Source organism: Bidens hawaiensis, unplaced genomic scaffold, assembly GCF_021521415.1.
Source record: "Bidens hawaiensis isolate Kalapana, Puna unplaced genomic scaffold, B.hawaiensis_p1.1 tig00004242_1, whole genome shotgun sequence".
In the NCBI taxonomy this organism is placed as follows: domain Eukaryota; kingdom Viridiplantae; phylum Streptophyta; class Magnoliopsida; order Asterales; family Asteraceae; genus Bidens; species Bidens hawaiensis.
Window position 1 is genome coordinate 1,228,388 of NW_027491253.1, and position 15,891 is coordinate 1,244,278.

General features: G+C 34.4%; 2 protein-coding genes and 1 pseudogene across 2 annotated transcripts; 2 read left to right on the top strand and 1 right to left on the bottom strand.

Moving 5' to 3' along the window:
- Window positions 1-3,704: 3,704 nt before the first annotated feature.
- On the top strand, window positions 3,705-4,814 carry LOC143625805 (uncharacterized). The gene has a single exon (XM_077096045.1). The coding sequence runs from the start codon at window positions 3,705-3,707 to the stop codon at window positions 4,812-4,814; it is 1,110 nt and encodes a 369-aa protein (XP_076952160.1).
- Window positions 4,815-7,415: 2,601 nt separating this feature from the next.
- LOC143625806 (thylakoid lumenal 19 kDa protein, chloroplastic pseudogene) lies at window positions 7,416-8,221 on the top strand (annotated as a pseudogene).
- A 1,953-nt stretch (window positions 8,222-10,174) lies between these two features.
- Window positions 10,175-13,159, bottom strand: LOC143625807 (zinc finger protein WIP4-like). Its single transcript, XM_077096046.1, has 2 exons — window positions 12,602-13,159; window positions 10,175-10,633 (listed from the first exon to the last, which is right to left on the bottom strand). Exons 1-2 carry the CDS (start codon window positions 13,157-13,159, stop codon window positions 10,175-10,177), a joined length of 1,017 nt encoding a protein of 338 aa, XP_076952161.1.
- Between the last annotated feature and the right edge of the window lie 2,732 nt (window positions 13,160-15,891).

A 15,891-nucleotide genomic window follows, 5' to 3' on the forward strand; every position in this document is an offset into this window, starting at 1 on the left:
GCCCATCTCTACATTTACCACATTATCTTCAAATATAACTTTGTCGTTACCGAATTGTTTGAACCACTTTGCTACAAAGTCTCTCACACTCTATTACCAATAATTACAACTTGAATTTCAAATCATTACCCATGATACTTACCATCTCTTTATATTCTTTTACGGTCATACCCATGTTGGAGCTTCATTCGTAGATTTTTGAGCCACTTTGATACAAAGTCTCACACTCTATTACCAATAATTACAACTCGAATTTCAACTCATCAGCTCTTTGCCTCTTTGACAACCATTTTAAAGCTTCAATCGTAGATCTTATCAAACTTATGTTTCATCAACGGTAGCATTTTCATAAAATATGGAGTTGCTTATTTTCCTTATAACGTTTGATCTTGGTATCATTGTATAGCAACAATATTCATAACCTCAACATATAATTATTACTAAGATGGTAAGATTTTTTATTTATTTTAAAATGCATGTGGGTTTATCCATATATCATTGGACCGCGTGTCTAGATTTCATTTTGAGTTGTTTACCCTACAACTTCAATGTGTGCCCATGTGTTGTCCGTCATCCACAACACCTTTTGGGACATGTATTTACTAAAATATAAAGACAATAGTCATATTACCTACGAAAATTAATATATCAATTCAGTTTAATCGTGCATCCGTTCAAAAACATGTTTTTAAAATAATTAATGACTTTGTATGATTTATAAGAATTAATTATATTATTTGTAATAACTTCAATTTTTATTTTCATTATTTTTTTATTTAAATGGCTAGATACGTGAAATGCCCACCCCTTTTATAAAACTTTATCATTTTCAGTACATATGTGGTCCTTTTAAATTCAGTGTTGGTTTATTTACAATACAAACTCATGGGGACCTGTCTCGCACTCCATAGGGTGAGATCATGCTTTTGGGCCACCAACAATAAGAGTTCATGTTATGAAATAGGACATCATCAATTTTGATAAACGATACATACAGTAAATTACATGATAATTCATGTGTTATACTTGTATGTAAGTTTGCTTCATATTGTTCACTGACATTAAAAAACTTTTTTAAATTAGTATTAATTGATCTTTATAGTAGGCTAATTAGACAACAAAAAGAATAAAAAATAAAAAAAAAATCCCAAGCAACTCTCTCAAATTCCCCCTTTTGTTGTTTCTTCTTCTTTGTTAGAATCCAAATCACATTCCTTAGGCTGGTGGTCCAATGACAGAGACAGTCTCTAAACATCCAAAGATCCAGCTTGGTCCAATGATAGAGACAAAGTCTTTTAAAGATTCAAAAATGCTGAGTTCGAGTCCCGAAAAGCAAAAGAATTAAGCCTTAGAAAAAAAGGAATCCTCCTCACGATTGTGTCCCTACCATTGATATTCCAACAAGAGTCTTAAGATATGTTACACACTCGATGCCAATTCAATTCCTATTCTATGTTCAAACAAAATTCTAACTAAAGGAATAACACCACAATTACACCTAACTACGGGATCTGACCCAAAGCACCTTTGGAGCCAACTCTAGTGTTAAGGGTCCAATGCTCATATCCATGTCTAGAGCTACAACCCTTAAACCTTGTACTGTAATTGGCTCCGAAGTTACGACTTTGTAACATCAGAAGCTCATCTCCAAGCTATGACTCCAGGATCTTAAAACCACCTCAAGGGCTATAGCTCCTAACACTTATATCTATCTATCTTGGAGCCATGGCCCTGGAACCTTCAACCACTTGGGAGTTTTGGCCCCAGGATGTATCATATAACCATCTCCTGAGCTACGTTTCAATCCTTATTATTGCTTTGGAGCATTATAATCGCTTCCGTAAGGACTATGTATCAGTATTCACTAAGTGACCTAACCTTTATATGAAGCACAAGCTCTAAAGCATGCAAGAACAACATACTTGCATCAAAATAGATAGTGTTGCGAGCAAAATATGGCTTAGTACTAGTAATCCATACATTGACATTTGCCAAGTATGCTACAATCCAAATTGAGGATGATTTTGGTTAAAGCTTGATATTTGTTGATGGTGGTCAATTGTGATGGTAGCCTGAGGAACACCAGGAACAATTGGATACCTAAAACAAATAAATAGTTAGATAAACATGAATTTATGTATTAAAATCTAACACTTAATGTGACATGCCAATTCATACCAAACATAATTGACAACCACTATTAATTATTAGTGTTAAATTAGACATAATGTATATTTTGAGACTGCACGTGCTTACATGTTTACTCTTACTATAAACTATATAGTCTTTGCAAAAGGGAAAATTTCCAAAATGACCATATATTTTGGAAAGAGATTGCAATTTTGTCTCCAAAAATTAATAATTTCAAAAATGTTCTCTTCTAACTCATCTTTGATCATACGTTTGAAAATCTAACACGTCTTTAACGACCTGTTAGTATAACACATCGTCAAAGACGTGATATTCCTAACGCATGGTCAAAGATGAGTTGGGCCTTCAAACACATGGTCAACGACGTGTTAGCATAAACCGTATAGTTAAAGACATGATAACCTTTTGTTTGTTTTTTTTTAATTTTATATTATTATAAATAATTTTACTTATATTTGGTTTTTCTTTTATAACTTCTAATATAAAAAATTTTATATTTTTCGAATTTACCGAGAAGACATGCGTATTTTATCTACATGTTGACAAAAATTTTATTTAAAACCGTGCGGGGTCGAATTTTATTGAACATTTCGATATTAATTTGACATGGCTCGAGTTGGAGTAAGTTTATGTCGGTCCGTAGATAAAAATAAGTATGTCTCGTCTGTATATTCGAAATAATATAAAAATTTTTATATTAGAAGTTATAAAAGAAAAACCAAATATAAGTAAAATTAGTTATAATAATATAATATTAAAAAAGAAACGAACAAGCAAAAGGCTAACATGTCTTTGACTATACGTTTGATGCTAATATGTCGTTGACCATGTGTTTGGAGGCCTAACTCATCTTTGACCATGCGTTAGGAAATCTAACACGTCTTTGACGACGTGTTATACTAACATGTCGTTAAAGACGTGTTAGATTTCCTATCGCATGATTAAAGATGTGTTAGAATAGGATATTTTTAGAATTATTAACTTTGGAGGACAAAATTAGAATCTTTTTCTAAAATAGGGCCATTTTGAGAATTTTCCCTTTACAAAATATAGATACTTTTAAGTTTAACTATACTGTAAACCTTCATCTAGGAAAAGCGAAAAGACTTGACATTGTCTCACCCTCTCGATAGACCACATCCTACCGCAAACATGTTGAACGTTGGCTACATTACTTCATCTCGGTCGAGATTGATCTCATATGAGTTTGACCTTTAATTGAGTTTTAGCATAGCTTTTAGACTTTCCAAATGATATTAGTAACTTATTGTCGTTCATATTAATTCAAATGATGGTTAAATAATACAAGTCCTTTATTCAAAAATGATATGAATATGATCACTCATCAATATTAAATACTTTCCTAGTGTGGTGAGGTCAGTCCAGCTTAGCACCACAAAGACGCTTGCAAACATAGGGTTCAGTGGTCACGTGCTCCTCCATCAAACGACAACAATGAAGTCCCTAAACCGTAATTATCCCAACCTTCAAGGGTATTCTTTTACACTCCACGTATATATCCACCCATACTCGAAACACAAAAAACACACAAAATGAAACTTACCGCCGTATATCTGGCGGTGGTACTGCTTATCGCCGCCGTAAGCTTCACCGTCGTCAACTCATGTACGCCGTCAGACCGTGAAGCACTAATGGCTTTCAAGTCCGGCTTAACCGAGCCGTATTTGGGCATTTTTAACACGTGGACCGGCACCGACTGCTGCACTAACTGGTACGGTGTCAGCTGCGACCCGACTGATAATCGGGTCAACGATATTATCCTACGTGGCGAGTCCGAAGATAAAATATTCGAAAAAGCCGGCCGGTCCGGTTACATGACCGGTTCACTTTCACCTTCACTCTGTAATCTAGACCGGCTCACAACGCTTGTAGTCGCCGACTGGAAAGCAATCTCCGGCGAGATTCCGGCGTGCATTACTTCTCTGCCTCACCTCCGCATCCTAGACCTAATCGGAAACCAGATCACCGGAAAACTACCTTCCGACATCGGAAAGCTGGAAAAACTAACTGTTCTTAACGTCGCCGATAACAAAATCTCCGGCGAGATTCCGGCGTCGATTGTGAACCTCCGGAGTCTAATGCATTTAGATCTAAGCAACAACCAGATCTCCGGCGTACTTCCGACGGATATCGGAAAGCTATCGATGATGAGCAGAGCTTTACTCAATCGTAACCAAATCTCCGGTACCATTCCGACCTCCATCGCCGGAATATACCGTCTAGCAGACTTAGATCTATCAGTTAACCGAATCTCCGGCTCAATTCCGGCTCAAATCGGTTCAATGCCGGTACTGTCTACGCTCAATTTAGACAGTAATCAACTCACCGGTTCAATTCCGGCGAGTTTGTTAAGCAATGCCGGTTTAAACATTGTGAACCTGAGCCGGAACTCGCTTGACGGTTACTTGGCGGATGTGTTTACTCCGAGGACGTATTTTTCTGTTTTGGATTTATCGTTTAATAAGCTGAAAGGTTCGATACCGAAGTCGTTATCGTCGGCGAGGTATATTGGACATTTGGATCTGAGTAATAATCATTTATGTGGTGCCATTCCGTTAGGGTTTCCGTTTGATCACCTTGAAGCGTCGTCGTTTAGCAATAATGATTGTCTTTGTGGCTCGCCGTTAATGCAAGTTTGCTAGTGTAATGCGCGCCGTTAACTGCGTGTGCGGTTTTAATTTAAGTTTTTTTTTTTAAATAAGAATTCAATTGAATATTATGAAATCTGAAATGTTAATATGTGACGTGGAGATGTGCCATGTAATGTAAGATCCTGTTTATGTAAGGATATTTTTGTATTGTTACTCGATTAATATTATTTGGCTTAATATGTTAAATGACTTTGTAATCAACTGTAAATCTAGATGTTTTAGATTTCTTTTATCAAAATGCTTATGTTTTGTTCTGAGTTTATTTAACGGTAACACCGGCTCGATTAGGATGTTACATTACTTGTCATCCGAACAACTGTTTTTCCTTAGTGCGCAACTTTTGTACGCATGTTAGTTGAGCATCTTTCCATTCATCGTGTGGCATACGAGTTAGCTTGGTTAACATGTTTGCTTTTCGAGTTTCATGTTCTTGGTCTTACTACTGTTCCTCTCAAATGCAATAATCAAGCTGCTATTCATATTGTTAAATACAGTCTTTTTCATGAGCAGACCAAAAATATTGAATTGAGTGTTATTTTGAGTGGTTGAAGATGTTCAATTTTGCTATCTCACACTTGTACTTCATATCAACTTACAGTTTTGGTTTCCATGTTAGGGTTAACTTGAGGGGATGCCATCGTGTACAAGTTTTGAACGCATGTTAGTTATTTTTGTTTATTCTGATCAACACATAAACCATCGTCTAACTACATTTTATGTTAAAGAAATCGGTATATTAGAAATTTCTTTAATCGCTCTCTCTCAACTTACATGACATTTGTTTCGGATGACAATAATCGAGTGTTATGAATCGAAACCAAATTTGAAATTCTAAAGAGATATGTAGTCTATAAGATCTTTTCAAATCTGAAATTTATGAAGTGGAGGTAACAGGTCATGTGAGAAATGAATTACTTTTGTAGAACAACAATTGCTCCAGGAGTTGTTGGCCTCTTCTTTCCCGTCACTGTCCATCTTCATAAATGTTTGTTTGTTATTTAATGCTGCATTATTAAATCAAATGTTGTAAAGCTTTCAAAATGGGAGGTCTCATTTATATCAATAATATTTTCTCCACCTAGTTTACATGTAATGTCGGGTTGTACAACTGTTGTATTAATGTTCACTCCTTTTCTTTTGAAGTGAAAGCAATTGTCTAAACAACAACTACATGTATTTAAACAGTAAACACAGAAAAGCAATTCTAACAATTCTACTGACAGTGATATTAGTAATAGAAAACAAAACTTATAAAAAGTATAAAATCCATGTTTAACTGATACAGTTAATTTGAAGCAACTCCTTTGAAATCCAGTGTGTGACGATCAAAACAACATGATGGGAATCCAAAAATCACAAAACTCATAACCGATTAACGAATCATAGAACAATTACATGAATCCCAATGGTTTAGTGCATTCATGTTGGAATCCCCATTTTCATCCATATCATTTAACAAAAATGCAAATTTATGTAAATAAATTGCTTACTTTTAAAAATTCCTCAAATCAGATTCCCGCATATATTCATAATCAATTAATATTATCTCTTTGACTCTTCCTACTCACAACCACATTAAAGTGTAAGATAAATGATGAATATATGAACCCCAGATGAGGGTTTATTTAATTTTCTATATAATTTGGAGTATGAGTATGGATATAGGAACTCTAACGTAGGAGTGAAAATGAACAAAACTTGTAGATGAAAGGTTAGCTTTTTCCACTTAAAACCGGTTAAGTGGTATTTGCACTTCTAGACTTCTAGTGTCGCATACAATTGACCCAAAACTGTTTTGATGAATTGGAATCCAAAGCCCAATATATCTACACAATCAGTCCAACTCAATCCTGAGACAGGCCCCTCTCTCACACTTTCTAGTTTTCTCTGTTTCTGTCCCAGACTGTTTTGACGTGCAGCACATACGCGAAACAAACTAATAAACTCCAAAAAGTTTGTGGTAAGTTTCCGAAGAGTGAAACTCATCTATTACTCCAAACTTTATGTCGAGGCATGTGTAAAATGAAAATCTCCTAGTATCAATGTTTCATGATCAAACTATAATAGATTTAAGTCATGCCACATTCTCTGTTTACATAGCATTTGAAACAATATTTAAAAGCTACTTAATAACATGAGAGTGATAAAAAGAAAAGTGTTCCACATTCAACTTAAAAATTGTTCCGATTAAGTCATTCAGCTTTCATATTTTATTAAATTAATGGTTTTAACATGTTTCTTTAACCTTTTTCTTTTTCGTTTCACATAGGAAATCTTTCTATCTTTTTTTTTAAGTTGACACTGAGTGACGACGTGAATTTTATTTTTTATTTTTAAATTTTAATATATTAACGTTTTTTTAAATTTAACTACATATATTGTAAATTCCGACCCGCACATCTTATTCTCCATTTCTTTCCTGACACACAAAAAATCGATGAGACCCGATTTAAAGATTTAGTGATAGTTTTAAAAGTTAGTACTATTCTATGAGATATTCTCTGATTTCTATATGCCAAAACTAGAAAAACAAAGGGACCATTCCATTATTTCCCCAACTTATTATGGATAAGGAAAAATCTCATCACCAATTCACCACCAATCACAAACCATTCCACTTGACAAAATAACACACACCTTCAAACACCTTTAACCAACACACTAATCCACAATCCAATCCCATGGCCACCGTATTCTCACCTTCAGCCCTCTTCACCACCACCACCGCCACCACCACATCAACTTCAAACAAACCACATCTCCCCATCCGATCCACAACCAAACTCCAACTACCCAACATAACCACAACTGCCTTAACCGCGACTGCACTAGCTGCAGCCACTATTATATCCACCACCACCTTGCCCCCGCTAGCAGCTGAATCATACGCAACGTATTACGGTACAGCTGCTAGCGCGGCCAACTACGGTGGCTACGGTGGCAACTCAGACAAAAAAGCCTCAGCTGAATACATCTATGACATTCCACAAGGATGGAAAGAAAGACTAGTCTCAAAAGTCGAAAAGGGAACCAATGGAACCGATAGCGAATTCTATAACCCAAAGAAACGAACCGAAAAAGAGTACTTAACGTTTCTTGGTGGGCTTAGGCAGTTAGCTCCAAAGGAAGTTGTTTTAAACAACTTGGCTCTTTCGGATGTGAACTTGCAGGATTTGATTGCGAGTGCGGATAGCGTGAGCTCGGAAGAGACTAAGGATGAAAAGGGGCAGGTTTATTACGTGTATGAGATCGATAGTGCGAGTGCGCATAGCTTGATATCGGTTACGTGTGCCAAGAATAAGTTGTATGCGCATTTTGTGATGGCCCCTGCAGCTGAATGGAAGAAGGATCAGGACACATTGAAGCATATTCATGAGTCGTTTAAGACTGTTGGATAGACCGAATTGAATCGAATTGAGACCATTAAGTGTTTGAATTTTGAACCATACATATTATTGTAACATCAGTTATACATTTACTGCGTTCGTAGTTTCGGATCAAATGGTGACTTGAACTTGAATCTTTGCTTGTTTACTTACACATTACATACTTTTACAAATATCAACCATTAGTATATTTGAGTTGGTTTACTGATGTAGTTATCAGAACTATAAATCCTTTTCCCTAGACTAAATTATTCTAGGCAAGTTTCAATTCTGTTTTTGGTATAAGAGCGGGTTGATACTCGGACAAGTTGCCAAGTTCACTTATCTGAATTGTTCCCTAAAAATGGCTAAACAGTTAAGAAGGGAGAAGATCAAAATTGAAGCCTAGGTAATTGTTTGTGTGGGCTATACTCCGATGCTAGAAGGTGTCCAGAGACTCATGACGTAAGTCGTCACTAGATATCGAAGGTGGTGGCTCTATTTCAACTCAGTCATATTTGCAGGGTAATAATGCCTGAGGATGGCGGATGTGTCGGACTTGGTAGAATCATATAATGTTTAATTTCAATTCACCTTGATCATGTGCAATTGTATACATAATATCAATTAAAGAAGTTGCACATCTACCTTCATCTGCAATTGGGTACATATTATCAATTAAACAAGTCATACAGCAACATGTAGAGTCCAAAAACATTTCACATAATCAGAGATTACACTAACTTTGTTGCAACCAACATATATTTTTGCATAAACAATATCATGGATCCAAACTACAATATATCATAGAGAAGCGCACCCACTCCCAATAGTGAGCTTAATACCTTGCTAGCTAGTTGTTCAATTAATCCTAAAGATACATAGCACTTTTTGGTACGATTGATGGGCGGTCTGATCATGTGAGCTCCTCCATTATTTGATCTAGAAACAACAAAAGGGTGCCATGTAAAGAATGATACATGAAAGAAGGAGATAGCTGGTAATTGGCGAGTACCACAAGAAGTTAAGAGAGTTATAACGGTGTATTAATATACATAATCAGATGTTGTTCTCGAATAATAATGATAAATGGGTGTGGATGTATGGCAATACATGAGAGTTCCCAGTCCACTCTGTTCAGCGCATGAGATTGATTGTCAGGCTTCATTTCAAGGTAGCACACTTATTCAGTTAGTCTAAATGGGAACCATTAAAATGAGCTTCTTGTATGGGGAGCACTAAATCAGCACTATTTGATATCCCTTCAAATAGTACGAATCTTCATACTTTAGAATGCAAACAGTAGTGTAATTTCAGTTTCGTTAACTTGAGACTCATGTATGCTTTTTGAAATACCAAATATGGTTTTGAAGACCGCTTTTGGTACCGAATATCAAAGTTAAGTATGATAATTCAAGCAACTTTAACTTGGTTATTTTGAAGCAACTACCAATGCATAACAAAACAAGTCACAGGCTTTGCCTCTTGGACCCCACTAGGGGACATGGGCTATCGCCCTTGGGACCCTGTAACTAGGGCTGCTGCCTTGGATCCTCGTTGTTTTGTGGGCTTCACCGGCTTGAACCATCAAGGTGAATTAGCAATAGAAAATAGAATAATCTTGATGAAATGTGCATTTCAACCCCTTCTAACTTGCATTAATATACAATTAAACATTTATGTTCTATCAGATTTCACTAAAATATGGAACAAATTGTATTCCCTATGGCCACACACAAGAAAAAAATATTACTAAAACTAGTGTTTTAAACTCATCATGATCAAAGTTTGCAATTTCTTACGTTTTCTGTCAAAAGTGTTAACATGTTGATGATTGTTTTGCAACAATATATGAGATATTTAAAAGCTGATAGATCAAACAATATACAAGGTTCACACAACCTACCCCTAGATCTACCTACAAATGACATCTAGGCAAACGCCACAAAAACATTCACCAAATTAACTTCATAAACTCTAAGTAAATCAAGCTACATGCATGTGTTCAATTTCAGATAACATGCCTTCATCTTCATCATCTTCTTGTTCTTGTAAGATATCTATACCAGAAGCACCACCATGGCCATGACCATGGCCAAATGCCTTAACATGATCCTTTAGTGACCTTTTGTGCTTAAAATCAGAACCACACTTACAATACCAAAACCTCCCACAATTTTTTTCATGTGTTCTCCAGTCACCTTTGACTGCAATTGCTTTCCCACATTTCCTGCACACAAATTGCTTGATCCCATGTTTTCTTTTGTAATGTGTTTGTAGTGTTTTGAAATCTTTTAGTGGTCTTGACATGGGATGGTCAATGTGGTGCTTGCACCCTGGTGTACAACAGTAACATGGCAGCTTTAGCATCAATCCTGTGGGCTGGGATTCCTTTAAGGACTCAGGTCCCTTTCTATATTGTGATCCATGCCCCCACATATGCATCTGTTGTTCATACATAATAATCGAACATTAGAAACACGCATTGCAAGAGAAATTGGTACAAACTCATGGGAATTGAATCACGTAACTAAAACACGCAGGGACTGTTCAAAAAGCTCGAGGTGAAGAAATTTGTAAATGCGCATTGGACCATACTAAAAAAACTCACTCGAAATTGGTCTCTTAGCTGGCTTGTTGTCTCACGTTTGCATGGTTAATTTAAATTAGAGCTCATGTTTTAATACATATATATTGTAACCCAAATTTTAGTATATATGGAAAAATTATAAATTTTTGTAGTTTATAAATTCTACATTATGTGAATACTGCATATCAATATGTTTAAAAATGCAAGATTAATTTAAAAAACAAGTTGGCTCGAGTTTTTGATAAGTCAAGCTCAACATATTAGCTCGGTTTGTAAAATGACCCGAGCCTGAGCCCACCGTAACTGGGATGGACTCGCCCTAGCTAGCTAGCTGCACATGGTGACTTTCTTTGGTGAAAACAGTAAACATGAAATTGGTATTAACACAGGCTTTTTTTCTTTAGCAGATGGTGCATAGTGCATAATACAAAGTGCCCTTTATACAAAGAAACATGAGTTGGTAAGCATGGAAGACAAGAATCTACTGACAATATTAATGTAACAGTAATCATCACATGTATTTTTATGGATCATCACTGACCATGCAAACATGGTGTTTGACTATGAATCTCATTATGATTTTACTTTATCTCTTCAATATTTACCCTTCTGATCCATCCATATCTACAGTAACACACTGTAGTTTTCAGATATATTTGAACATGGGAGCATCTGAACAACATGCAACAAAACAAATGCTAAGGACATATTTGTCCTTTTTATATCATATTTATTTTTTATTTTGCTGTCCTTAAAATCTTCATGTTATTCTTGAGGTTTGATGTGAAATACTGAATTTAATCCATCAAATCAAGAATAATGGGTATGAAAAAGTTAACTTCCAAGATTTCTTTATAAATATTAGTTGTTTATAAGAATCCTAGCTTGGGAACTATCAAAATATATACTTGAAAACAATATCTGACTTTATAATACACATTCACTTTACTGTATCTCTTAATTAATGAAAACTCTGGCCAATGTGTTGCGAGTTTCGTGGACAAATGAGTACAAATTTTTTCAAGTAACTCATTTATTTTGTCACCAACGTCTTAACATTATTTGAAGTCCTGGATATTTTATCATGCCAAATTAGATATACAAGTTCACACGATGTCTTTGGATTGAGCTATAGTTATAGTCATTTTGTGAGGCCGGGTGAAATGATTATATCTTAATCAACTAGGTCAAATGGCTGTTTAAGATGATCAAAGTGGGCATTCATGATTTAACAAATATTATATAATTTAATGGAATATTGTAAGGTTAACACCTAGAAGTTACATTGTTTAGTTACTGCATCGATAATAAAAAAATTGCTACTATCAAAAAATCAAAAGATAGTCATAATTAAGAAAAGTGTATAGATTTTCGATCAAACTGATAATTTCTTATGGACGAGTTGTTGTTTTCTAATACGTTTGAAGTAATTCAAGCTTTAAAATATACATGTATATATAAGTATACATATGTGTTTGTGTGACTAGAATTGATCGGTTTCGTTAATCTCTCTTTTGAAAGAAGATGTTGATACACAAGGACATGGATATACTATTATCTAACAGATTCAATATATTAAATTATGATAATAGTTAAATATACACACCTTATTAACAGACTCCCATTTCTATTATCTAACATTCAATATAGTAAAATATGATAATATTATATCTAGCTATATGCACCTTAGTACACACTAAACAGACTCTAGATTGAGATATATAGTGTATTTAGTTATTTGTTAAAAAGTTTGGTTTAGTTTATTGTGTATATAACTACTGCTTGGGTAACTAATATTGCATATATATAGATGTTGTACATACCTGAAGATTATTGTATCTGGTGAAGTTCTTGGAGCAAAGTGGACAAGAAAACTTATTTGGACCAGTAAGAATTTGGCTAGGGTTTGGAATCCAGTACTGATTATTATTAACCTTGTTTAAAAGCATTTGATCATCTCTTTTAAAACCCTTGTAGCCAGAACCATTAGGGTACCAATGAAACACTACTCCATTGGTACCCTTCTTTTTAGGATACCCTAAAAGCATTTCATCACCATTGATGCCCTTATGTTCAGTAGTAGTAGGGGGGCCTATATTTAGGGTTACATTCACTTCTGAATGTGTGGCTGGAAAGGTGCAAGTGTTTTTATACATATCTTCCATGGCTTGATCATTACATGAAGGGTGATGGTCAGTAGTGTCAATTAATTTGCTAAGAAGAGGAAGAGCTTCTTTCAGTTGAGGTAATGATGATGATGTAATGTTTTGATTATAAGCATATGAAGGAGAACACTGATTATTAGATGAATAGCAACATTGACAATATGGGTGATGAGAAAGGAAAGGTAGCCATCCCTTGAAGGTGGGGTGGTTTGTCATTGTGCGAAAACAAGCAACTGAGCAAGTGATGGCACATACACATTTATACACCAGGTTTCATATAAAAAATACCTTCTTTTTATTTAATAAATGAAAATTTTAATCAACCAATAGTACCTTTTATCAATTTTTTTAATTGCGAGGACAGTTTTATCTAAACAACAAAATGTTTCCAACTTTCCATCTAAATTTATTAACGACCTCAAATCTTACACTTTGTGAAGGAAACACCATACCATTGTACTAATATAGTTCATATATGGTTTAATTACATGGACGTTAATTATGCATTTTTTATGGTCAAATAATTTTTAAATTTGTCTAATTATTTTGCACTCCCTTAATTCTTCTTATGTTAATTAGTAGATAAATTCAGATGAATTCTATATTCACTGATGCTTCAAACCGATCCACCGTTAATTTCATTCCATTATTAACTTCATCAAGCCTCAATTTCTGACAATTTCTTCAAGATTTTTGCAAGTTTCATCAATTTATTCAATCCTACGACAAACCAAAAAATTGAAATAGAAATCACTAAGAGTAAATGCAAGGAACACAATGAACATGATAATAAATAGATGCTTCAAGTTTCTTTCTTTCACAACCGACTCCGTCAATTTCCATCGAAGAACATCAAATCTGGGCCCTCTAAACATTTTTCTTTACATTTTTATTTTCATTGTCTTTGGGTTATCGAGCAATAAAATTATATATAACCAAAAATGTTAAGAAATGTACTTAATTAAAATCCCAGCCTGTAATTTTTAACAATCTAACAGTATACCTGATATATGCGGGCATATTTAATACTCGACATATAATGAGTAGCAGGATACTTGCAAAAAACAAATTTAACAATATATCAAGTATTAGAATGATTTTCAACACACACCCAATTAAAAGCATTCTCGGCAGCTCCTTTATAATTATGTGAGTGAGAATGTTAAGTGGTTGTGAATGAAGGAGAGGGTAAATTTTGATAAACACTGTTCATCTTCTATTTATATAATTGAAAATGGTTGTGAGCGGGTAAAAGTGAAAATATAATGATAAAGATGTAAAAAAGTATTATTTAATTGTATATGAGAGAGAAAATAGTAGTATTTTTTAGTGTAATTATAGAGATAAAGATAGAGAAGCTGTCAAGAATAACCAGCCCATATTAGCAAAATCAATTTACTTATCATCACAATTAATTGACTAAAAAGTAAAAAGGGAAAACTGTTGAACAAATCAAAGACAAGTGAAACTCTGGATAAACCACTAAACAACTCTAGTTAATTCAAAATTTTATTTGATAGAAGTGATGTGGAAACCGATTTAATTGGTCAACCTTTTGACTACAAACTTCACCTTTTTCCCAAAACAACATCACATATATATGTTTCCAAGAATGCACGAGTGACTGATAGAATGGTTCGAGACTTGAATTTAAGTCTCCAAGTATCCACGTTTCAATTTATTATTTCCTTTAATACTATTCCAAATTTCAATAAACCCTTGATAAATCTATTCAAATATTTGATAAACAAAAACCCATGATAAATCTAATCAAATATGTCCTGAAAAACATTGATTAAACTCTCTTAGCTAACGTTGAGTGAATACATCTACATACATGTGAAAAACATTGATTAAACTCTCTTAGCTAATGTTGAGTGAATACATCTACATACATGTTAGGTCATGGGGTATACATTTATGCTTTTTATCTTCATGTCGTATCACCTACTTTACCACTTTTTTACTTCATCTATACCTAAATGAAATTGTTTAACCCCGCTTAACCTCTTTTAGTTTAATTTAAAAATAATTCTTAAATTATTGTATGTGAGTATAGAGGATTTTAAAGTCCGTTAACACTTTAACCCAACTTGTCTTTTACGCCCCATTAACCCATAAAGGAAGTGATGTCCCACTTGTTAACATTTGCCAAATCAGCTTTAACACTTTAGACACCTCATAGCCTCCTTATATTTAAGTGTTAGTCACCAAATGGCTTAAAAGGTAAAACACTAACACCAAAAACTTAGCCAACCTGACAAATGGTACTTTGTTGGCCAGGGCCGTCTCCGAGAATGAAGAAAAAAATTTAGGCCTCGTTCAAGATAAAATTCGGGCCTCCTCCTTAGGTTAATACCCGTCCCAATAGGGCATGGACGGGTTTGGGATTACCTTTGAAATTTTTCATGAATTTGAGATAGGCTTGTGATTTGTAATATATCCAATTACCCGATTACGTAGCCCCAGTTACCTGATAATATACCCGATTGTAACCTGCCATAATATTTTCTTAATCTATTTTATATATAATATAATATACATAAATTATAATATCCTATTTCAGTATACACTACAAAGACTAAAATATTAACATTCATTCAATTATATCTTGATTTAATATAATTATATATCATTATTAAATAATAATCCAACTGTGCTTTTTATTTTACTAAATATTTTATTATTAATTTTTTGTTTGTATTGAAATTGAATTTAATAGAGTTTTAGTTGTGAACAGAATTTAATTGAGTCTGCTCTTCTTCTGGATTTAACAAATCGGGCTTAGGCCTCAAAATAGTCATATGTATATATATATACAAGTTAAAAAATTCTTCGGGCCCTTTTGACCTTTTGGGCCTCATGCCATTGCACGGATGGCACTGCCCCAAACCGGGCCTATTGTTGGCACGTGCATCTACTGATAGAGCCAAGAACTTTCTTTTCAT

Bases quoted from the DNA above. Each gene is read 5' to 3' on its own strand.
- LOC143625805 (XM_077096045.1), top strand. From the start codon at position 3,705: ATGAAACTTACCGCCGTATATCTGGCGGTGGTACTGCTTATCGCCGCC.
- LOC143625807 (XM_077096046.1), bottom strand. From the start codon at position 13,159: ATGACAAACCACCCCACCTTCAAGGGATGGCTACCTTTCCTTTCTCAT. The intron at 10,634-12,601 runs GTATGTACAACA...TATGAACAACAG, and splicing joins CCAGATACAATAATCTTCAG to ATGCATATGTGGGGGCATGG.